At 38.8% G+C, this 25,312-nt stretch overlaps 2 protein-coding genes across 3 annotated transcripts; both read left to right on the top strand.

Moving 5' to 3' along the window:
* LOC116252749 (RING-H2 finger protein ATL1-like) lies at window positions 1–1,989 on the top strand. Of its 2 annotated transcripts, XM_031627251.2 has the most exons (2): window positions 1–376; window positions 1,162–1,989. In XM_031627251.2, exons 1-2 carry the CDS (start codon window positions 267–269, stop codon window positions 1,766–1,768), a joined length of 717 nt encoding a protein of 238 aa, XP_031483111.1. In that variant the 5' UTR covers window positions 1–266; the 3' UTR covers window positions 1,769–1,989. The 2 variants fall into 2 exon arrangements, with proteins under 2 accessions (XP_031483111.1, XP_031483110.1); XM_031627250.2 differs by having other exon boundaries at window positions 14–1,989.
* A 10,087-nt stretch (window positions 1,990–12,076) lies between these two features.
* LOC116252752 (ethylene-response factor C3-like) lies at window positions 12,077–13,114 on the top strand. The gene has a single exon (XM_031627255.2). It carries the CDS (start codon window positions 12,141–12,143, stop codon window positions 12,789–12,791), a length of 651 nt encoding a protein of 216 aa, XP_031483115.1. The 5' UTR covers window positions 12,077–12,140; the 3' UTR covers window positions 12,792–13,114.
* The last annotated feature ends 12,198 nt before the right edge of the window (window positions 13,115–25,312 follow it).

The following is a 25,312-nucleotide window of genomic DNA, read 5'->3' as shown; positions in this document are numbered from 1 at the left end:
ATTTTTAACAAACGATTTGCATCAAGAGTCATGCAGCACTAGTCGGGCCACGGACGCTCGCGGGAGTGGACGGACCCCACAGACAACGAGAACGTGTGTCAGTCATCTAGCGTGTCGTTGTGCTTAAATTTTCTCTTATCAGTCTCCGTCTCGCTTTTCTCCGCACATTCCACACGCTTTGATTTGACTTCAACCACATAACTCTTTTGTTTCTTTAGACCTCGCTTGGGGCCTTTGACAGACCCCTTCATGATCAGGTTCGCTTCATGATTCTTTTTCCTCCATTCCTTGATCTTCCCTTCGCCTTGTTCAAATATGCATCTACCCGAGCAAGGGGTTCTCATCTTTATGTAGCCTCTTCCTTGGCCCCCAAACGGTATGGTTCTCCTCTTCCTCCCTTCTTATCCCTGGGTTGAAACGCGTCCTCCATTCTTCTGTGTTTAGTTCCTTGCTCTCACCATTCTCAAGACCATTGTTGTGAGTTACAGGTTCCTCTTCTCGTTCCCATTCCTTCTTCCCAAATCTTCTATGGTCTAGCGCTACCGTGTTCCTTGCAGTCATACTTCCACCTATTTATCGAATCAATCTCTTGGTTGACATCATCTGTAAAGAAGACCTTTGAGTCAACCTGCTCTTCTTCATGGCACCCTCTTATACGATCCATCATATTCAGGTAAGGGAACCTACTCCACCTGTGACAATGCAGGAAAGGGTGTATGCGCCCTACCCACCAGCTCCCTCTTCCACAAACTTCTCCATCCTAGCAATTGCAATCATAGGCATAGTGGCGACGGCTTTCTTGCTGGTGAGCTATTACGTCTTCGTCATCAAATGCTGCTTGAATTGGCACCATTTTGGTCACAGACTCCGTGCCTTTAGAAACTTGAGAGATTTCCGGTCTGACCCACAGAACCACCACCGGCCTATGGTCTACGCGCCAGAGAACCAGGGATTAGAGGAGCATGTCATCCAGTCCATCCCTATATTCCGTTTCAAGAGAAAGGACTGCTTCCTTTGTGAGGATGCATATGAATGTTCGGTCTGTCTGAACGAGTTCGAGGAAGGGCAGAAACTGAGGATTCTGCCTAAGTGCGGCCACGCGTTCCATATAGATTGCATTGACACATGGCTGCAGGCTCACTCGAACTGCCCGTTGTGCAGGGCATGCATCTCAAGCCAGGTTCTCGCCCATCAATACATGATAGATCTGGAAGACCCGCATCGCGAAACCTGTCAAAGTTTTCATTCAGGTGCTGAAAATGACCATTCAAGGGAGAATGTTCATTCATCTCATCGTTTGGAAGAAAGCCTTGGATTGACAGATAATGGAGGAGAATCCGCTATGGTTGAAGGAGGCAGCCGCGCCATTCCTAAGAAGGCGGTGGAGTCGGGCTTCCTTGAAGTGAAGTTCATGGGCAGCAACAGCAAGTCCGCCGCACAGGGTAAGAAGCTGGGTCAACACCAGCATCATCTGTCAAGCGCTGGGGATGAGTGCATACATGTAAGGGAGAGAGATCACCAGTTCTGTGTGGAGCCGATCAGAAGATCTTTTTCTATGGACTTTGATGCTGACAGGCACCTTTACATAAGTCTCACAGATATTTTGGCTCAGAATCCTCATCTTCGTGAGGTTAGCAACAGCACAGGTGAAGGATGCAGTAGTAGCAGCAGCAGCAGAGGAAGGAGAACCTTCTTCCCATTCGGCCATGGAAGAGGAATACCCAGAAACGCCATTCTGCCAATCAAGGTGGAAGCTGGAATTTCTTAAAAACTTTCAATTTTTATATTTTTCTTCATGTTCTAATTTTGTCTACCCTTTTCCTCCCTCCCTTTCTCTCTCTGTCTCTCTCTCTCTCATTTCCGTTTGCCTTGCTTCTTGTGTTGTTCATAGGAGAAAATTAGATTGTGAATTAGGTAGGTCTCACTTGTACGAGTGTAAAGTAAAATATATATGTTTATTGACACAACCAAGTATTTCTTTGTTTTTTCTGAGGGTTTTACTCCTGGTCCATAGTTTAAGATTTATATTTGTGATTATGTGAAGAAAAAAGTTGCTGCACCGGTTCCAACCAAAGTTGGTAGAGGTTGGTAATGAAATGAAAAGAGAACCTTTGAAAAGATTGCCATGAAAGATGGTCTGGCCTCTCTCTTTCTCTTCCCTGAACTTTCAAATAAGAAGGGGGTAATAAAAAAGGGTCACTGCATCTATATTTTGAGGATTTTTCGAATGCACGCTGGCCTTTGCTCTCAATTATTGTGATGTTGATGTAAAGGGTTAGGTTTCTGCTCCAACCAGTCTTTTTACTGCTCAAAAGAATTGTTGATTTGTCTCTTTTCCGCTGAGACATGGGTTGATATTCCTTTCACGAGAAAACGATGGTGAAATGGGAAAAGGTGATAAAATGAAATCTTGAAAGCCATATCACGTAAAGCCTGCATCAGTATGTCCTCCCGTTTCCTCCATCAATCATTGAGATATTCACATGGTAAAATTAACCTTGAGAGATTGTGTTGTATGCTTTATGTAGAGATCATTGCCATGCGCATGGTTGTTTTCGATGGCGATAAAACTAAAAAGCAAAAGTGGTGCAAAGAAATCTTTATTTTAGTACACAATCTGATCCTACCTTTTCTTTTCTTTATAGGCCAGGCCTTAACATAAGATATAAAAAACTGTGGAAGATAAATTTGATGGACCAACCATTGACTGAAAAGTACTGTTTGGTCACTGCGGCCAAGCCTATGAACTTTAAATTAATTCAAATGGAGATGTGTTGACAATGACTTTCTACTTCAGAATCAGAATAAAATGTTGGAAACTTGCTTAAGCTTTTGGAAGCATTTCTGGTTAGGTGTAGAAGCATCTGGACTTTGATATGGCTAGTCGGAGTCTCGGAGACATTTTTTACTATGCGGTCATTTAACCTGTGTTGGTCGGTAACTAAACTGACCTAACATGCTTTTACAGGTAGCTTTATGTGATTTCATGAATTTTGAGACTGCATTTGATATTATATCCGAGCTATAGATGTTTTCTAAACAGTATCTAGATTTTGGGGAGGTGCAATTTTTTCAACAATGTCAGAAGTAGATACGGATACCTTTTTTATTATTGTCAAAACGCTATGTATTTCATGGGAAAGTCTTATCAAAACTTCCGGTATTTTTAGAAATGATTCAAATGCTTAGTTCCGCTTCCTAGATTATTTTAGATGGAAAAAAAAAATCTATTTAAGCATGGTAACAAAAAAAAAAAAATTATTGGGAAAACGTTGATTCCGCTGTGTTAAATATTGTTTATAATCTTAAAGACATATCCCCATTTTCAGAAACTTTGGAGTAGGTGCAGAAAACTCGATTACGATAAACACTGATACCATAGAGAGTTTGTGTAGATTCAAGTCAAAGGATGATGACCATGATTGTGCCTGCACATGACGGCATGTGTACACAATTGATATTTTAAAAGTTCAGCAGAACTAAAAATAATTGATAATCTAAGCTCTACCTAATTGTTAATTTGAACCCTAATCTATGTCAATATCTTTCTCTTTTTCTATTTGAAAAAACTTGGACTGCAATTCATTAATAATGGCGGCAAAGAGTTGAAATAAAAAAAAAAATCAAAAGCAAATAATCTGATGGTTGAAAGATCATCAATTAATAATACAAACTCCATAAGAAGCTGCGAAGATTTTGAAGCACAGTGATGAAAGCTCACCTAGCGCGTTTGACCGCCACCACTCACAATGTAGAGCGCACCTTAAATTGATTCTTTTAAAGAATTGTGAGTTCTAAAGTCACCAATTTAAGATCTTTAATATGCCTCAAATTCATAGAGTTCAAATCAAAGAAAGAAAGGAGGGAGAAGGTACCTTCACTTGAGATACAACGGATTTTAAGATTCAAATACTACAAGTTTATAATGAAATTCAGATCTTTCAAACGAAAGATGTCAGACAATTAATGATGAACATCTACTACTGCAAATTTATAATCATAAGACTTTAAATAACCTTGGAGCACCCTTAGCTAGATCTGCTTCATTTACATGAGGGAAAATACCATTATATAAATTTTCTGCAAGGCAATGGCCAACTGAATGGATGGTGCGTGATTTTGGGCATGCAGCAAATTTCCCAATTCCATGTCCGAGATTCTGACAAACACTTTGTGGACGCCAGACGAAAATATTTGAAAAAAAAAAAACAACTGGTCAGCGGGGAAGCCGGTAAAGCCGAGGAGTCTTAATAGTTCAATGCAGTAATATTTAAACAGGAGCCTAATCGATTACTTAAGATTATGAAGAGGGAGAAGAAGAAGGTGGATTCACGAGCAATCACGCACGTCAGCAAAAGCACAACGTTCGAGGATGTAGCCAGCTTTCACGGAAACAGAATCTGGATGATCAATTCGTCGAGAACAACAGCAACGCCCATCTCTCCCGCCTCCAATCTCAATCTGCAACTCCTGAGCTACAGACATGAAGTTGCCCGGCATCTACTGTTTCTCACGAGATGACGACGACATCGAACTTCAAAGAAAAGAAAAAGTGGAGCTCCGTCAGCCTGAAATAGGAAGATGTCAGAACCTTATGCTTTAATTTATTGCACACACATGATTCCATAGTTTCTGATTGTTGTCGGTTCCGGGTTTTCCTACTGTTTTGTTTGCTTCTCTTTCGTCCCGGCCTACATTTTATTATTTAAATAAAAATAGTTGATAAAATATTTTTAAAACGCGTAATAGATGAAAAAAGTGCTTGATATTCTAAAATGCACAAGACAAGAACAGTTTCTATTTACGGTGGATGAAAGGCCGATATTTGGGGACACTGATTTTTCCTCTTAAAACTTTCCTTCTGTATAACAGTGGCCCTCTGTAGTCAGAGCAGTTAATTGAGAAGGTGAAGTAGATATTAGTTTCAACAGTACTTTACTGTTTAAAAATGGTGCCATATCAAAAAGCTTGATGACAAGGCATTCGATGGATGAGAGATGCGCATGAACATGTTAAAGGCCGAGCATATATTTTTCATTTGTAGGGAACTTGTGTAGGTGACACAATTTTAGTGTGGGCACTGCATATAAATTTAGAGACATAACAATGTAAAGGTAACACATTATAATGAATCATTTTATAGGATGGAGCGGGTAGTGGCCCACCCCAGCCAACAACTAGATCTGCTAGTGGAAGAGGTTGAAGCCTCATTCTTGTTTACAAAAGGTATAGAGTTACTTTGGAACCATAGCAAAATTATGTTATTCTATTCAATTTGAGAGTTGTGCCTACTACCATTTACAATTTAAAGGAGTAATACCCACATGAATTAAACTGAGTGGGTTTCATCGACCCACCAATTTGACCGGCTAGGCTATGCTTCTTGAAACATGAGATGGTTTTCACCGACCCACCAACTTGACCGGCTAAGCTATGCTTCTTGAAACATCAGATTCAATGAATGGATATTTTGCCAATTAGGAAAGAAAAGAAACAATTTAGTTTGACTTAAAAAAAAAGAACAAGGTAGGCAAGTCGGAAATCACATGTGGGTCTTATATTCCTCATATTAGACTTCATTTTTACGTTAAAAACTTCATGGTTGTCGCACCTAACCGTAACGAACAGCATCTTCGTACCCATGGTTTTTTTTTTTTTTTTTTTTTTATTGTGAAAGAAATGGCCGGGCTAGGCCAAACATGTTTCATTGAGTAAAAATCTAAAAAGTGCATTTACGCGTATCAAGGTGTCCCCTAGCTTCAATATTAAATATGAGAGAGGAAACTGAGGGGTTGCAAGGGAAAAGTATTCTCCACTAGTGAAGAGATTCTTGAATTACACTGACATTTTGAACAGAGATGATAGCTTTCACAGGAAGCAAACGTTACCCAAGCGCACTCTTAGCAGGCGTTTGATTATCACTGATCTTACATCTAAAGTGATTTGAGACCCTAGGTTCTAAGATTTTATATATTGATTTCTAACAAGAATCTGAAATATCTTGTCCGAAATGATTGCATCATCGATTCATAAACCTTACAATTTAAAATTCATTGGAGTCCATAAATCTGAGGCATATTAGGTTGTAGTTTGTTGTACAACTATAGATCCAAAGTGGGTCGGCCTTATTTTAAATCAAACCATCAAATCTAAAAGTTGGAGCAATTAAATGCCATCTTAATGCAATAAAGATTAAAGAGTATTGTTGTTGAGGGGCAACCTGAATCAACCGTCTTGAGCAATTAGTTGTGCATTTATGAAACTCTCATGTTCGCCGTGTTGAATGTGGGTTGTGTCCTTCGATTCTTGGGCACATTTAATTGGGTGGGTCCAAGTTGTACCCAGGTGGGTCCGATCCCATTCTCTGACCACCCCCATTTAAACCTTCCTTGGATCCACCACGGACAAGCCTGGGAGCTCCATACTCAATGTACATCATAATAAATGAGTCTTAATTCTGTCTGGTCAACTGCACTCGTCTTAAGCGGATATTGGTGCAAGATCCGAATTTATCTCGACAGATGCTGACAACCCTCCAGCTACTTTTACCTGCCTTTCTTTCCTTTTGTCTAAGGTGGGAAGAGGCCTTCTGCTAATTAATTACCAAAGTAAAGAGTCGTAGTTACCATGAAAGAAAGAAACTCCGTTTTCAAACTTTTCAAAGATTGTTTTTTCCCGCTTTGGGTTCAACACTGTTCCCCTGTAGGCCGTGTGGTTGCACAAACTGTTCAGTGTTCTTTTTTGGTTTTTCAAACACCTGAACTGTTTGGAGCCCGAACATATAATCAACTTTGGATTCATCTCCCTTGCTGATAACTATGTATAGCCTTCAAGACACAGCCCATTCATCACAACTCCCTTGGATATGAGATCGAAGCAGCCTGTCGTGTCTGGGGCTCCAAATCGCTGAATTATCTTAATGAGAGAAAGCAAAAACCCCCTGCAAGGACAAAAATAGATAGGGAAGTCGACGCTCTTAAGCAAGAGGTGGTTATGTGCCTCGGGTGCATCGTGTGGACAACTCCAGTACATGACATGTGCCCCCCTAACCCACTTATGCATATGAGCCTGTGCACCTAACCGGATTTCATCCCAAGCCTGGCCCAGCTCATTTCTTGGTCCATAGCTGTAAACCCATCTACATCATCTAGATCTTCTTTTTTTCGGGCAACTTTTTGTATGACAATACAGATATTGAAAAAGTTGGTTGGAGGGGCACAAGATAGCTGGTTGGGTTGGTGCGGGGTGAAGTTCCTTGCCATTAGGTTGATTGTTGTAGGCGCTATTGTCATTATGCATGTGCCGCTTTGGCTTTATTTCAGAATGGTAGGATGAAATACTCCTTGCGCTTCATTTAACTCACCTAAAGCGAAGTAAAGATATTAAAAGCTGAAACAGTCCTTCAAAATTCAACGAAAATTTTGTCCGTCACTATAATGGAGGCCATACGGTAACATAGATTCCAGGGTGCAGCTTGAACTTAATTTCTCCTCCTCCTACTTAGTGTTGATCTTCACGTCCAATACCAAACCTAGGGTTTTATTTGCCAGCAGCGATTCTGCATTAACTACTGGACTTGAGTGGGGCTATCTTACCTTCTTGCATGTCAACATAAGTAGGCTTCTTAGGTTCTTAACTGTGCACTTTCTTCTTATTTAAGTAATTTTTTTTTCTTGTCATTCATGCGATGGTGGTGAATTGAGATATGCTGTTCGTATTCTCTATCCAAAATGGCATCAAATGAAGTCGAATGATAAAGAGTCATAAATCGTTCTTCAATACATTATGAGTTGCATCTATCAAGGAACAGTTGCAAAAGTACTTTTGAGCTGGGAACGCTGTGTTTCTCAAAAAAATCTTTGCGCTGAGGACCAAGGCAATGAAGAAATTCTTGGGCTGGCAGGCAAGAGAAGCATGCCCATGATAGTTTCGAATCGAAAAACACTTTGGAAAATGACAGGAAACCTTCCTGTAGTTTGACTTGTCATGATCAAGAAAATAAAGGTAAGGTAAATCTGTCTAAATTTACTTTACATTCGTAGGCGCTTGACAACATCTGTCTTATCACGATGTGTGATTTGTGCAACATCTTCGTACAGCGTTGATGTAACATTCCCCTAAATCCCTTGAACCGTTGCCATCTACAATTCCTTCCAATAAGCAATTAAAGAAGCAAATAACCTAGAGCGACAGCTAACTCTCTCCAATTATGAAGGTCCTACAAACTCAAAAGCTTCCTCGTTGGCTCCATCACAACCAGTAGTCAACAGTTTCCCTGTTATCATGAATCGTAGTAGCTGCTCACACTAAGGTTAGGGACACATGAAGAAAATATGTAACTGGTTTCAATGACTAAGACTGAAGGTGTTCTCACCAAAAAGAAAATATCCTGATATAGGACGTTTCAGTAATTGCTTGGTGCATGGTTCTCAAATTTGAAGCCTTCCCCAAGATTAAACAGCTAATCAGGCTTGCCTAACCAATAGTGACCTGACAGCAACTAGTTTCATGGACCTCATGGCCAATCATAGGCTTAATGTGCCTACCAACAATTATTCATTGCTCCAGTATTGATTCCCATGCCAGAATTTGTTGATTTCTGTCACTGTTCTTGTCATAGCCCTCTCTCCGATAGCAGGTGAAAAGTTAATTGGAGTGAGAACAAGAATTTGAAGGAAATGTAAAAAGGAGACAAGAATGAACAATGCTTTGAGTTGTAAGATGAAGAAACGGAAGCAAAAATTAAGCACAGATGCTTGTTTCACTTTTGGGGGGCAAAGGTCCAGATGATTGACATGCCATTGGCAACAAATCAGAACGTGAAAGCCAACCAGAATTGGCAAATTTTCCGTCTTGTCTTTCGTTTTTCAGTCTCCATGTTTGTCTTGACAAAATGAGAATACGCTATGATGTTAGCTAAAATTAGCCTACTACGTTCATCGTCCTTTTTCTTTGCGTGTTCAAATATGTAGAACTGCATGATTTTGGATTTGTTGGGGCGCCAATGCAAACCTGCAGGTCTAGGTCTTATGGGCTTATTGAATCGATTCTAAATCCAACTTTAATTCCAGAAATGCGAAATCTTCTCTCTCTCTCTCTCTCTCTATATATATATATATATATATATATATATATATATATATATATATATATATATATATATATATATATATATATAAGGGGGCTTACAACAAGAAGTTTAGTAGTGCTTGAGTATCTAGTGCACTGGCCACGTGAAGATTAGGCGTAATGACCTTTTATATCAATAGTATTGCTTATCTATAGCCGTCCTTTCATGATGGAAGCAATAATTCAGATTTTATATGCAGGAAATATAAAGCTAATCAATGGCTTATAGAAACCCAAGTCCAGTCCGTCGGTAATGTATATGACCAAATTAATTGATTATATTAGTTCATCTTCTCTTATACTGTTTCCTTTCATAATGAGCAGGTGAATTTTTCCACCAGCTGCCGTTCTGCATGATTGCCCCATGCAGTTTATAAAGATGCACTTCAGATCATATGTACAGGCATTTTTCAGTCTAAAATGGCAATGTGCAAAACTATAGTTTTCACGTTTTTCGGCAGGGCTCGCTTTATTTGAAGGACCATCTTAGGCAGATATTAGTCACTGTCTATGAAATTTCACAAAAAAGTGGTAGCTCTTTGGGGAAATTAGAGAGCTTTTGATTACTCCATATTTGAAATTTATGTATCTGATATGGATCTGAGATAATATTCTTTTGCTGACATGGTAAAAGATCTATGGTAAGAAAATAAAACTCATTGTTCATCAAATTTAAGGATCTCAGGTCAGACCTAAGATCTATGCTTGAGATCCTTATTTTACTTCTTTGCATTGAGTAGTCAGATTTAAAATCCAAAGGGCTGAGACTAATCTTAAATTAATCACGGTTCTCCAATCTCAAGGATCTCAATTTTAAAGCTATCAAACACCCGGCTTAGGGTTGAACGTGGTTGCTTAATCAGAAATTTTTCCTTTAATTTAGTTAAAGTAAGCCACAGGATTTAACTAGGAGGCTGAGACTTGCTAGCCTTAGAACGAGATGTTCACATATGCTGCCCTTCACTAGTGCTTAGTTTACTTAAAATTTCATAATTTTTCTCAACCAATTATTTCAAATAATTCATTTCTAACTCTTTTTTGGTTTATAAAAATACGTGGAATGGAATTACAACTGCCTGCATAAAGCCTAGCTACGTAAACAAGTCAACGATCACAGAAATGATGTTCATGCATGACATTGAAATTTTGGCATTAAAACAGCCAGTTGATAAGCTTTCTTCCTGAGAAAAGGGTTACTCAGGACAGGCAACTATACAATTGACCTACTATGATATATGCACTTCTTGAGTCCATTGTAGGCACAATTAGAACTAGTTGGTCGTTTTCCTTTTGTTGTTGTTCTTCTTCTTTTTTATTTGGTACCAACCTGCACCCGAGTCGAGTCGCCTGGTAGCATAACATCGAGAGAACTATTTCCCTTTTTTGTTGAAAAAAAAACTCCTATTTTTTTTTACTGTCGATTTTAATGTAATGCGATTGCCTATTCAAAACCCTTTCTTCTGTCTAACATAAAAAGAGCCATGAAATCTTCTTTTTGCAGTAAATATAAAGCAAGATGCATTGTAGCTAGTGTTAGTAAGATACAAATCAGGTGCGTCTTGATTTGATTTGATAAGGGAAAAGGAGGGAGAGAGAATCACAGGAGACGGTCGGGCTAGAAGCCGCAGCTGCTTGAGACCGTAAACAAGAAAAATGAAAACTGCCGACAGTTACAAAAGCACATAGCCATCAACAAGCTTTGAGTTTTAAATTGTTTTAGGGTTCGGAAGAATTTAACATGGTAAATTTACCATGGTAAAAAAATTTACATGATGAAATTTTTTCTTCTTTCAATTTGAAGTCATGTTTGATGACAAAGTACAATTTAACGTGGTAAAATTAACAATGTTTGATGCATAGGATAAAATAAATGAGTCTTTGCATAGGATAAAATAAATGAGTCTTTTTTTCTGACCATTAAAAGTGAATGAACAAGACAAAAAATAGAAGAGCATGAGTGTGCCAAAGCTTCCAAGACTTACATCTACTATCAGGACACAATTGCATCCACAGGTTCATTGTAATCACATATACAACATACAGTCACATATCTATAATAACAATCATATATCTATAATAACAGGAAAACATATGCAGCAAAGCAGCAAAAACAGCGAACTAACAAGTAAAGAATGAAAGATCTAACATCAGAGAACAGAAAATACACTAGACCGAAAAAAGGAACATCTGCGACGGAGGAGAGGCAGCGAGAGAGGAGAGGAAGGAGAAAGCGACAAAGAAGAGCCAACGAGAGAGGAGAGAAAGGAGAGAGAGAGAGAGAGGGGAAGAAGCATAGAGAGAAAACTTGAGAGCCCCAACGGCTCTCAAAAAAATCTGCGCAAAAAAGTCCGGCCTGAGAGGTCGGGATTTTTTGCGGGTTAAAGTGTCGGCATTCGTACAATTTTTTCAGGGAAAAAAACACAGCGTTTGATGCACACGAAAAGTGGTGGGTGAACTTTCCCTCCCCGTACTACTTTCAACCGATGCACATGATTTTTTCTCTGCATCAAACGAGCCCTTAGTGAAAACATGAGCTTAGCTCAATTAGCTCAAAAAACCAGTAGATTAACAATAATTTTTGTTGCTTTTGGCAACAGTTTATTATCTTTTTTAGGAATAATTTTTTTAATTCTTAAACTTTCTCACTAGCCAAGCCCAAGTAAAATCACAAGTTGATCACTTCATTTTCCAGCATTACCCCTATTGATTGCTCCATTGACCTAACTCATGCACGTAACTTCCTCTCTCTAGCCCTCTCTCTCTTTCTCTCTCTCTCTCTCTCTCTCTCTCTCTCTCTCTCTCTCTCTCTCTCTCTCTCTCTCACGCGCACACGCACACACACCACCCTCACATTTTACATGTTCATGACATTCTTTCGTCTCTACTCTAAATTATTGAGCTCCTTATTTAAGCTGCCACTCACTCATCTTTTCCTGTCCAGCACCAACCGATTAAGAGGGCCGTCCCTCCAACTTCACTGGAGGTACAGCCAAGAGACATCTGATTTCATCATGGATACTTCGTTCATCGATTCGGACCTTCTACCTGGATTTTCATGGACATTGCCGGAATCTCATGGGTGCAGGGACCTGGGGTCGACGGAGAAAGAAGAACTGCACATTGACCAGAAAGGTTCAAACGAGTTGTTTCACTCTGATGGAGGAGCTCAAGGTTCAGTTCCTGGGGAGACTGGTTCTGGCATGGAGATGAACAGAAGACCAGTCCAGCCACAGGTGAGCTCGTCGGAGAGGTACTACAGAGGAGTACGGAAGCGGCCGTGGGGAAAGTTTGCAGCTGAGATTCGAGACTCGACTCGGTGCGGGGTGCGGGTGTGGCTTGGAACGTTTGGCAGTGCCGAGGCAGCGGCGCTGGCTTATGACCAAGCTGCATATGCCATGCGAGGGCCGACGGCTGTGCTCAATTTTCCGGTGGACTATGTAAAGGAGTCACTTGGGGACATGAGATATGGGGAAGATGGGTCTTCCCCGGCCATGGCTCTTAAGGAGAAGCACTCCCTAAGGAGGAGGCGGAGGAGGATGAAAACAACCAGCGGCGGAAGGGAAGGAGAAGAGGATAAGGATTTGGTAGAATTGGAGGATCTAGGAGAGCAGTATCTGGAGGACCTACTGATCAAGTCTTGTCAAGAAGAAAGGGATCTTTGATCTCTCTCTTTCTCTTCCCAAATATCTACAATGTTAGGACGATAACAGGGTGCATTCGAATCAACATATAACGTCCCACTATAATGTCTAAGGCAAAATGCATTTCCCTACTTGGATTTCTTGCCGTCTTTTTGTTAATCTTTTTGTGTGTGTGTATATATAAGCTTGAGCTCCGGTTTGAAGTAAATTTGAGTATGAGCATAAACAAGGCGAGGTTCCAGGACACTGATCTGAACTCCATTGAGTTACTTTCGTAATCAAATGCGGATCTTTATACAACAAAATCCACGGTGGTAGAGGCCAACCAAATAAATATAGTTAGAAATGACTTACTTTCCTTCTCTTCCTGTTATAACTAGGTAAAATAAATACAGATATTAACAAGATGTTCAGTTAATTATAAATTTTTTCACAAACCTGCATATGTTTCGTTCTATATCAAGATAGTTGTATGACAACTGCATATGCTGCTCCACCTTTCGTTCTGTATTTTCCATAACTATCGTACAAGAAATAACTTCTCCTGTTTCAACCTTCTAGCCATCAACTCTTTAATATTGCGAAAAATATGAGGAGAAAAAGGAGATAGAATAGTAATCTTAACTCTTTAATATTTCAAAATTGTGGTCTTCACCTTGTATCAGCGTTATCCCAATCGACCTGAATTGAATCCGTGTCAGGTTCACAGGTGCCACATATCATTTTGAAGCAATTTCACAATATATTCTAAATTTGTTATTCCAAATTGTTACATATATATATATATATATATATATATATAGCTTTTTTTTAAAAAAAATGATTTTTTAAATACCTTCAATCGATTCACAACTGATTCCCTTGATTGCTGGAGGCTGAGTCACAAGAGCAAGTGAAAAATTTATGATCAAAGTCGTCAATCTTTGATGTAGGCCAAGAAATGTTGCTGAAAACCTGCTGTAATATAATTCGTGTACGTTCTCGACTAATATATACTTGTTTAAAGCTGAGATATCGGAAAATATATCTGCCGCATATTGATATCAATCTTCAAGATGAAAAAAAAGCGACAATATGACAGAAATTCCTTTCCTCTTTCCCAATTGTTGTAGATTCTACGTGTATATTTACATAACAGATTGCGATAACTTATCCTTGATGTGAATTGGCCATGATTCGACTGGCTATGAAAAATGACCTGACCTGAAGCTATATAATTCTTGTTTCGCTTATTTTAGCCGTTCATTTTTTGGTTATAGGACATTCTCATTGAGAACAAGCATTTGAATGACTTCTGAATGCTTTTTATGAGACCAAACTATTGAAGCCTTGTGTTAACCAAATGTACATGCACCTAATTCCATGGGTTCAGTATCCAGAGTGCATCCCCTACTATAATCTGGGGTTGTATTTGGTTTAAATTGGATCATTTTAAGTACATCACCAATCGGACTGATCACACATACAGCAAATTAAGTACATATTTTCATCCAACAGCTGCCTTCCTCTAAATGAACTACCAAAAGGTCGCAACCAGAGTTTGAATTCAAATTATGAAAGGTATAAACACATTAAAGAAAGAACTTAGCATATAATGTTTATTTTATATGGAGTTCATACTCAAGTCTTCAAAGGCAACATTCGTAGAACATGGATTTAAATTCTTCAATTATTTGGTTATGCCTTGGGATTGCTTATTAAGACAGGAAATCAACAGGATTAGACATGCAAATCTTTCAGATAATTGCAATTGTTCTCCGGAATATAAATTTGTACTTGAATCATGTGAACTCGAGCACTGCACTTCTCCATATGCCTCCCGTTCCGTTTGTTGTCGCCCTTGATATTGGTCAAGTGCAATAATGGCCAAACTACTCAAGTACAAGTGCTCCTTAATATTAACTCCGTGCTTGACTTGTGCTAGAAATTCCCACCAATCCAAGGAAGGATTTTTCTAGTTAGAATGTGGGCGTTTCCTCCTCACGAAAGGCTCTCTCTTTTACGTCAAAGTTCGTGTCTAAAAGCATCTTATCTTTTTGTTCTCTTCATTTTCTGGTCAAAGTTTTCATGATCAAAGTTAACGAGGTTCGTGGGGGATCTATTAATTAAATGCCCAAATCGGAGCTGTACTGGAAACTCCCAAAAGGAAAAAAAAAAAAAAAGTTGTACGTCTTTGTTGGCTGACTATAACTGTTGCTATGCTTTAAAGGGTTGGTTCAATTCTCATAGGATAGGTGGTGAGATCCTAACTCTTTGATGGGTCTACCATATGGCACTCAGTACCGAAGCAAGCCAAGACCTCAAGAACGAGAAATGGGGAGTTAGGGGCGAGCAAGAGCTCGACTCGTTAAAGCTCGGCTCGTGAACGAGTTCGAACCAAGTCATTTACTTAACGAGTCGAGCTTGAGTTTATGAGTCGACTCGTTCAAATAATCGAATTGAGTTCGAGCTCAACACATAACTACCGAGTCAAGCTTGAGCCTTAATCGAGTTTGTCGAGCCTTAATCAAGTCGATATATTCAAACGAGTTTATGAGTTTGTCAAGCCTTAATCGAGTCGAGCTCGAGCTCAACAGCTAATAATGAATATCAATTTTATTCAAACGAGTAGGTCGAGCCTTAATTGAATCAAGTTCGTGCTCAGCTCAACACGTAACGATAAATATCACTTCTATTCAAACAATTTATCGAGTCGAGCTCAAGCTCAACACGTAACTACTGAGTCGAGCTCGAGCTGCTTCCATTGAGTTATTCCTGAGCTCGAGGTGACTGAACTCGGGCTCGACCCAGCTTGTGTTCACCCCTATAGGGAGCCTTCAGCCTTTTTTTTTTTTTTTGGTGGTGGGTTGTTAACCTCTTATATGACAAGGCTTGGGTGGCCTAATCAAATTAGTAAGACGGGCCTAATTGAATAGCTCAGCAGCTGTTATGTCATTTTTTTCATGTAATTTGCTTTTATATTGTTTCCAATTCGCAGTAGATTAAGGACATAGTTTCACAGATCTAAATTGGCAAGATCTTAACTTACACACCTCTCAGTTATTTATCAGTTATCAGCAAAAAAATTTTTTTTTGACTTGTATCAAGAAATCCAAAAGCAAACCGCGTTTTCGATCACCAACAACAGCAAAAAACGTGAACTTCCAAATGAGAAGTTAATTTGTAGATCCGGCGATCTATCAAACTAACGGAGAGTTTTGGAGTTTCAAGGCATGGTCATGCGTGCAACGTGACCCCTCTCTTGCCTCTGGACTCAAAGCTTCATGAGTCAACAAATCTCCAATCGAGAGAGTGGAAAGAGTTCGTCTCACTAAGATGAGGGCCAAAGAGAAAGAACTGAAAAGATAGATAGACAAGCCCCAAAATTAGTTAAATATATATGGGCACTTACTTTTGTGAACATATATAGTCATAATCTACGTGGAGAACGTTAGTTTTAAGAAAGAAAAGCGATTATCCAGGCCAACAATGTTTGATCTTGTCGACCCATGAGTTGGATCCACTTGCTTCAAGATTTAGAAACCCTAAAATTGGAAATTAAAAAACTCATGTTCAAGGCACCTTGGGTGATTCTCTTCGTCAAAGTGAGGTTGATTTCGAACCTTTCGCTTAAAAGTTTACTTGGGTGTTGTTCTTAGTTCCTAAAAAACAATATTGTAGCATATTTATTATAAGGGTGGTGCTTTGGTTTCTCCGTCAACAAGGATGGCTATAGAAAAATAAAGAAGAAGGCGATTTTAAAAACAAAAAAAGAAGGCTGCAATTTTTATCATGGAAAGTTTTGATAATTTAAACGTTTGCAAATTTTTTATTAGGTTGTGGAGCTAAGCCTGAGCATCAGGCTGGCCCGGTGATTTTAAAAACAAAAAAAACTGCAATTTTATCATTTTAATGAAAATTTTGATAATTTAAATGTTTGCGAATTTTTTTTTATTGAGTTGTAGAGCTAAGCCTGAGCATCGGGCCGACCCAACACCCGAAACTTGGGCTTGGGCTCAGCCCCACCATTAAAACTTGAGCCTAAAATCGGCTCGGGTCTGACCCCATTAAATTAAAAAAAATATATTTTAAATATAAAATAATATATAAATATAATTAATCGTAATAAAATAATATATATATATATATATATATATATATATTACTAAAATAAATATTAAGAACAAATTATTAAGCCCTCCTGAGCCAACCAGGTGTCCCTTATTTCATATATTAGTGCCTTTAAGCATTTATATTTATATATATTGCAGCTTAGTAATTTTACTATTTGAATAAGAGTGGACATTTGGCCACATATATATGTCGGGGTTGGTCCAGGCCTGGGCCATGAAAAATAGCATGGGGGAGGGCAACAAGTTTCGGGGTGGGCTTGACTTGCGTGAAAATATATACATAAAAAATACTTTTGTTATATATATCCAAAAATATGTTTATATAAATATTTTTAATTATAATCCATGTCAGGCCAAGCTGATTATCACTTCACTTTTCCTTTTTCCTTTTTTTCATTCTATCAGCTCCTTCTTCTTCTCCTGCGTTCCCCCTCACACGGCATGGCACTTTATAATATAAAATCATTCGTTTGATGCAGTAATATTTCACAGTCCTCCGATCATTTTTACATTTTCCATCTTTTGTTTGAACTGCTTTGGTTCATTACGTCTTCCTAGAATCAGAAACAGTCTAAGTCCTCCTTTAATTTTTTTTTTCCAAGAAAATGATTGGTCAGATAGCTATAACGTATGGCAAATAATTTTCTTGACAAGTTCTTTTATTCCAAATGGCTTTTTGCATTCCTGTTTTTTTGAGATAAATTTTCCGGCCATCAAACCACCAACCTACGCCATATCGCGTGTTGGGGAAAGCACGAACCATTTTTTTAGGTAGAGTTCAAGGGTCTAGCGGAAAAGCTCCCGTTTGCTGATAAAAACTACGGACCCACGTCAGTCTCCTTCAACTTCTTGCATGTGCCATCGTTCTTAACTTTCCTTGACCGAAGAGCATTTGTACTCCTCAAATATACAAAATAATTCCATCAATTTTCAAATGAAAATCTTAACAACTATTTTGTATATATATATATATATATATATATATATATAACAGGAGAAAGAGAGAGAGAGAAAGAATTTGGCAAGTGCCACGTCAAGTCGGCTATGATATATGACAATTTTGACTTAGTCATCTCCATGGAATATGTTGATTTATTTTAGTTGTAATGAACTATGTATTGGCTTGAATAAGCGCAACACAAGAGATTAATTCAAGCTGCCATTTTGTTTTGGCCATAACATGACGTGCCCGTGAGTTTTTGTCTTAATTTAAAAGGGACAATTAAGCGTGGACATGATTAATTCGAGCATTTTTTTATTAAATCAATTACAAGATCATACGTATAAGAAAATAGATTCATTAAAATTATAAAAGTACCATTGGAAAAGTAGGCGTTTGGAATCCATTTGAAGTATTATAACATGTTCTGCGTATAAATATGCGTGCTTTTGGCCGGAACACCCATTTTTGTGTTCAATTTTTTTAATGGGTAACTGTTTGAGCGTAGATGTGAGCATCAAGCCGGGCCAGACCGACCGACTTGATTCAGAGTTAGGTTGGGGCTGCGTAAACCAGAGTTCGGCTTAGGACTCATTTTACCGGCTTGGTCGAGCCCAGTCGACTGTTTAGGTGAGTGAGAGGTACATCCCACCGGTCGAAGCGAGGCATGAGGGCCTTTCTATTCTTTTTGTCTTTGGGGTTTGAACTGCGTCAGTGTCAGCAATAACAACGATGCACCTTTCAATATGGATATTGTCACATTCTACCACTTTTAAGACATAAAAACAAAACACTAAATCAAATTAAAAAATTGTCTTTATACAAGCTCCGAACTCGACCAGCTATCTACTCCTCTTAACGGTGTACAAACAATGTGGTAAATGAATGTGCGATATAAAAAAAATTGTAGCCTCGGCCTTTTCTGTTCGAAATGAAAGTTTGACTCGGAGGATGTCTTATATTAAATGTATAACAAAGGGCGCAGTTTTTTCTCAACACATGAGCCCCATGAATGAGTCGTAGGCAACAAATTTTCTTTTTATATATAAAATGCACACACGTGCACAGGAGGATACCTCCTTTCCTCTCAAGATAAATACAAAAGCAACTTAAAAGACTTTCATCACACCAGGCTTCAGCCTCTGAGAAAGAGAGAACCAGAAGGAGAGGGCAAGAGAGAGAGAGAGAGAGAGATGGAGGTGAACCAACTTAAAAGACTTTCATCACACCAGGCCTCTGAGAAAGAGAGAACCCAGAAGGAGAGGGCAAGAGAGGGAGAGATGGAGGTGAACCAGAAGGAGATCATTCATCCAACTCATGAAGAAGAAGAAGAAGAAGAGGAGCACGAAGAAGAAGATGAGCGATGCCTCAAGGCATCTCAAAGCCCCTGCTTCCCCTCACTGGCACCCAAATCCCAAAAGAAGCAGGAGAGCCTGCTACCTCACACCAACCCTTTCTTGCCCTCGAGCAGCAGCTGGGAGGACTGCTTCTCCCCACCTTCCCACCACCTTGTTTTCCCTGACAACATGGCGGACATCCCCCATAAGAGCAACAACCCCTTCTTGCCGCCGAGCATCGCAGCGGACGACCCTGACCCTGTCCTTGAGCAAGTGCTGGAGAAACCCCATGAAAAGCATGGCCCTAATTCCTCCCATGATCCGCCTGCCGAAGAGAAGGAGAAGAAGGAGGTCTCCGACTCCGGCCAAGGCGGCGCCGATAAGGGCGGCGACCAAGACGACCAGCACCACCATAAGAAGTGGTTCAGCCTTCCCAAGTTGGACCCCCGTCACCGCTGGCCTCAGGGTTGGTGCTAGCTCATGTGTGAGACTCGACCTGCCTCCCTCATGAATCTGTGCTTTTATGTCCTGTGTTAGTCCTAGAGAACAAATAAGGCGGCTGTGACGTGCTTCATGCCTTCTTGCTGGAAGGGGCTCGATCATGGATGGCTTCGGTTCGTCAACAAGCATGGAGTTTTTTGCAGTCGTTGTAACAGTTCTTCAGCTATCCTGTGTGTGTTTCCTTTCTTTCTTCTTTTCTACTCGAGGGGGAGGAGGCTCCTAATTTATCGTCTTTCTTATGTAATATCAAAAAGGATCCGCAAGAGATTTATGTTGCAATAACAGCATGTTGCCAAGCGTGGATCCCTTTTCTGTGTGCCAAATTTCGTGCTTCTGCTATTCGTTTCCAGGAGGATAGTTTACACCGCACGAGTTGATGACATTCGTCACTGAACTGTGCTTTCAGGGGCTGTTTTTTAAAGTTTCGAAGGGAATGGTTGATTGAAACTTGAAAGTGATTGAAAAGTGCAACAATTTTTGAGTGATTCAAGTGGTTCACGTTTGCTATTTAATTTGGTGATCTGCAGTTGATTATTTATCAGAGGGATCTAACTTCTGTAATCTTTATGATCTGCGTGATCCGGTGATGGATTAATGTTCTCTTTTCTCCATTCAGATTCCACTGCATATTTCCACTATGATGTTTATCTGCATGTTTTTGCCTTGGTTAATCATAGAGAACTTTTCTTGAAGTATCAAAACTGGACATTGTGAACGAGCCTTCCCTCCCTCTGTACCATGCCTGGTGTTTACTAAGCATTCTATATATCTCCATTAACTTAATCTACGTCTTTACCTGCTACACTCATGCGCCCAAACAGAAGGAAAAGTAAATGAACTTGAACAATGTACATTTGCCATTTTCAAATCGTCTTACTTCCCTATAGAGATGAATGTTTGTAAATGCAACTCTACCGTATAGATTCTTCATCAAGTTCTCAAGGGAATCTAGGACGTAACATAATTTTTTCACCGAACCAGTTCATGATATAGCACAAAATTCGTAGTGTGCATGATTTCCATGAACTAAACGTCGTTGAGTCGCACATATGTGTATTAGTGATATTGGATATATGAACTAGAATTAATGTCCATTTCGCATTATTGAATAATCTTACCTTTGTATACAAATCAATGCTTATGAGGGCTACCCTACCGTATAGATTCTTCATCAAGTCCTCCAGGGAATCTGGGATCTAACAACTTAGTCGCTCATGACATAGCAAAACTCGTTGTCTTCATGTGTGCATGGTTCCTTCAACTGAACGTGGTTATAATATATATATATAATATACATACACACACACACACACGTTGTACATCTATGTCTTCAATATATACATGGAACGCATACGTGGTATATGTAGCTAAATTTGTATCCATGTGCTGATCTTGGTTTTCTTAGGTTCAACAACCCTTTGATTGTTCTATTCTGATCTATCGATTGATGTTCCTGGGATTTATATAGCTAGAAACAATATTATAAGCATGTATTTTTGTCTTCTTCATGCATTCCAAAAAGGTAATATATATTTAGTAGCGCCGAATTGACGTTGAATTGAAAATTTCCTGTTACTTTTGGATCTACTCGCTTTCAAGCTTGAAGCTACTAATGCTAAAAGATTTCTTTAGTAACAATATTGGAACCACTTCTGGTTTTCCCTTCCACAAAATAAGCCATCCTTTCCTCCCTTTGCTTTTGCATGAGAAGGCCTTCAAACCAGTGGCGAGCCGGAAATTTTGGGTCAAGGTGCATTAGTTCACATCTTTACATAAAGACACGAAAATGACCAAAATATTTGAAGCCACCACTGTGAAAATAAAGAAAATTAGTGGGCTGCACACACCAGCCCAACTACCTCCGACGACTGAAAATGGCAGCTCTTCACTTGCTCAAAATTCATCATTTCTTCGAGCTTCGAAAGAATTCCCAATATGTTGATTCATGAGCAAGTATTAGAAAAGCTGCCAATTACATGTGCCCTATTCAAACTGCATAAAGTAGTTGACAAGGAGGCAGCGAATAGACAATTGAAAACTTGCTGCCGTCGAACCTCTTTCTTTTCTCCTTTTTGAATTGATGATGAACCTCGACCAGCAAGACAACGCATAGGAGAAGTTGGACTTGACCTACGGTTTTTTTTTTTTTTTTTAACTTGACAACCTGAAATTATATGAAGTATCATCTTTTGGTTCATTATGCATGATATATATTAATTAGATAGCAGATGAATCAAAATTTCCTATTGTTTCTGAATAGAAATGAAAAGAACAAGAGTCAGTCCTACATAAGAACTGGTGTTATATTCAAAACATTTAATTGTCTATTAGCCCAATGAAGGTGACGCTTGAGTATCTTTTTGTCTTGATGATCAATCACTTATAAGAATGCAGTATCACAAAAAAACTAAGGGCTTAATAAATGATGATATAGAATTCTTACAAAGAAAAAGAAGCCTACCTATTTTAAATATGTTTAAACATATATTAGTCCTATTGGGTACCGCAATATAGTTAAAGAGACCAAGCATGCAAACAAAATAAATAAACCTAAGATTTGCTTATATTGAGGCGATCTTAGTCGTTTTATCTCATTAACTATCCCAACTTAAGTTATCGTCAATACAACTTGCGTTTAAATGATGGTAGGTTATATATCTTTTGACAACGGTGGAAAAGCTTAGATGCACTGTTTTTATCACCGTCCATTAAGTGTTTTTCTTATAATTCTCACCGACTTTGCAAGTCTGTGTTCGTGATCAGTCATTTTCACTAAAAGGTGGATGAACATCTCACTCAACCGGAGCTAACTTTATTGCTGCTTCATTCAATTTGCTGGCCCTAATTCCCACGCAATATTATAGAAATCGCAGACCCAGTCTTTCTATCCCAAGACATGAAAACTTTTGGAATTTAAGGAGTTTTTTGAGGCCAACAGATCTGCAAGGTCTGTGAAGGACTGCAGATTGTACTCCATGAGTTAGATTAAAGCATGGAATGTGGAATGAGAAGAAAAGATGAAAGCAGTCAAGGCTTGACCGAAGGGAACAAGATAAGGAGTGGCACAGCCATTGAGATACCAAGGCAACCTGTTCTGCCATGGTCGTGCGTGCAACGTGGCCCCTTATCTAGTGGTTTTTACTCAAAGACTCTCCCCACGTTGCAGTGGGGATTAAGGAGCCCTGCTCGGATCTTGTGTCACCAGATCCCAAAGCAATATTGTAAGTGGGCAGATAAGAAAAATAAAACTGATCAGAAACTGAATATACATATATATATGTATTGATAAAGAGAAATCTTTATTTGGGTGGTTTTAATTTTTAAAAGGGTAGTCTGTTCTTGAGTTTTCTGATCTGTGATTCCACTTTTGCTTATAATAATTCAATTGTTAATTGAACAGAATTTGATCGGGTGAAAAATAGGCATTCTTTCCTGCTTTTGGTAAGTAAGACAGTAAATTCAATCTCTGCATTTTGGAGAACGTGAATTTTGCATTTTTGCATTGTTCTTTCAAGTTAGTACCAGTCTACACTACCTTGGGTACGCTACCTTTATAAAGTATCCGTGTGATCCTTGCCTCTTAAGAGCTGATCTGATAGTGAGTTCAATCATAGTAAACTGTCTGGATCGAGGAGCACTTTTAGGTATTTGTGAGGTCAAAGTCAATAATGTCATTCACACGATTCCAAACGTTGCAACATGTCTACAACAACTGCCATCTTTCGAAGACTCATCATGAATCTCCTTCTCTACCCAGTATAAATGATCAACAACTTTGATTCCCCTTCATTGTTCAATCAGCTTCAGCAAATCAGAGACAGAGAAAGAGAGATGGAAGATGATCATGGTGACCAGTACCCAAAGGAGGACGATGGCAGTGAAGAAAACAACAGCATGGTTGAGGAAGAAGAAAAGGAGGAAATCATCCCTCCTGTAGTGCAAGAACAGAAGGGGGAGGAACATGCTGCAGATCACCAAAACCCTTTCTTCCCCATGGCCCAAGATAAACCAGACATCTTGGCTTCCCAGCACCATTCTTTCCCCTCGAACAATTGGGGAGGCGCCTCTCCTCTTCTGTCACATAACATACCACCAGAGTCCCTCGAGATCAGCTACGAAAAGCTCGACAAGATCCGATCTTACGACGATCTGTACGTTCCTCCCAGCCCCTACGTTGCACCAGATCCAGTCAAAGAGGGCGAAGAAATTCATGAGCTAGAGAAGGATCCATTCCTTAAGCTGTTTATGAAATTGAAGGAGAAGAAGTGGAAGATCCCTAAGATGGAGGCTCGCAGCCGATGGCCTCAAGGTTGGTGCTAGTACACACAAAGTCATGATCCAGCTCCCTTCGTGTAACACGAATTCTTCACATAAAATAACAGTCTCAGTATTGTTGTATCATGTTGGTGCTACCAATTACGTATGAAAACAGTATCTTGTCTGCATTTGTGCACTGAAGGGACATAATATATAGTGTTCTTCTACAGCTTGTGTATGTGAAATATTGAGGAGGATGAGAAGAACAATGGGTTGCAGTTTTTTCCGCTTCTTAATCCCTTATAAACAGTTTCCTGTATGTGTTTGAGAAACTGATAATTGTATGGTCAGATATTTTTGGAGTTCAACATACAATTCAGGGGTGTTCTTTTCTAATTATAAGATCTTCCACGTTCATACATATTTGATTTTTTCCTCTCTCCTTTCAAATTCCCTCTAGGTTAAATGATTGATGCAAGATGTCAAACTTGAATGACAAGAGTTCTTATATTTTAAGAACTATTGTGTGCATATTTTCTGGTGTGTGTGTGTATATATATATATATGTGTGTGTGTGTGTGTGTGTAAAAGGACATAATTAAAAGGAAGGAGAGACGAACCCTAATTGTGAGAACGAGAAGTTATGTTTCAAAATCAAAAGGAAATAAGAGGAGTGATATAAAAGAAATGGGAATTTCAGAAGAACATGTCCAACTTTGGTGATATGGAGAAAATAATTGGAACTTGAATTTCTTTCATTTTTTACCAACATTGTTTTAATGTTATTCAATGGTCAAAAAAGTATTACATAGATAGGATTCTAAAGAATCTGACTCTGAATGTGTATTCTATGCTAAAATGTGTTTTTCAAAAAATCAAATTTTGACTTTTTTTAATAATAGATTTTTTACATATTATAAAATTGTTGATTCCATATCTTGACAATTCAAAAGTTAATTATTGTTCAGGTTGCACTTGTAAGATTGATCTTAACGAAAACAATATAAAATGTGGAGGTTTGAAGAGCACGATTATGCAGTTTCATAAGCTTTTTTGATCTATATATTAGAGATCCAAAAAGGACCCGCTGAATATTCTAATAGGAATTTTCAGGAACGCGTTTGAGATTTTGGCAATATAAAAAACATGCTAATTTTTTTAAGTCATTAAAAATATTACCTAATATTTTTTTCCACCATTACAAAAAAGTATCGTCAAATTTAGCAGTTTATTTGACTGAAATTAAGTAATAAGCCTTTTTAGAAATTATGGACTATAACTAAATATTTTGTTAACAAATCGAAATGTGCTTTCTGTTAGGACCACACTTCTAGAGATGTGTTTTTAAAGATTTTCCTTTTTCAGTGGAAAAAGAACCAGAAGGTTGTTGGTAAT

Source organism: Nymphaea colorata, chromosome 4, assembly GCF_008831285.2.
Source record: "Nymphaea colorata isolate Beijing-Zhang1983 chromosome 4, ASM883128v2, whole genome shotgun sequence".
Classification (NCBI taxonomy): Eukaryota; Viridiplantae; Streptophyta; class Magnoliopsida; order Nymphaeales; family Nymphaeaceae; genus Nymphaea; species Nymphaea colorata.
This window is presented reverse-complemented; position numbering and strand designations above follow the sequence as displayed.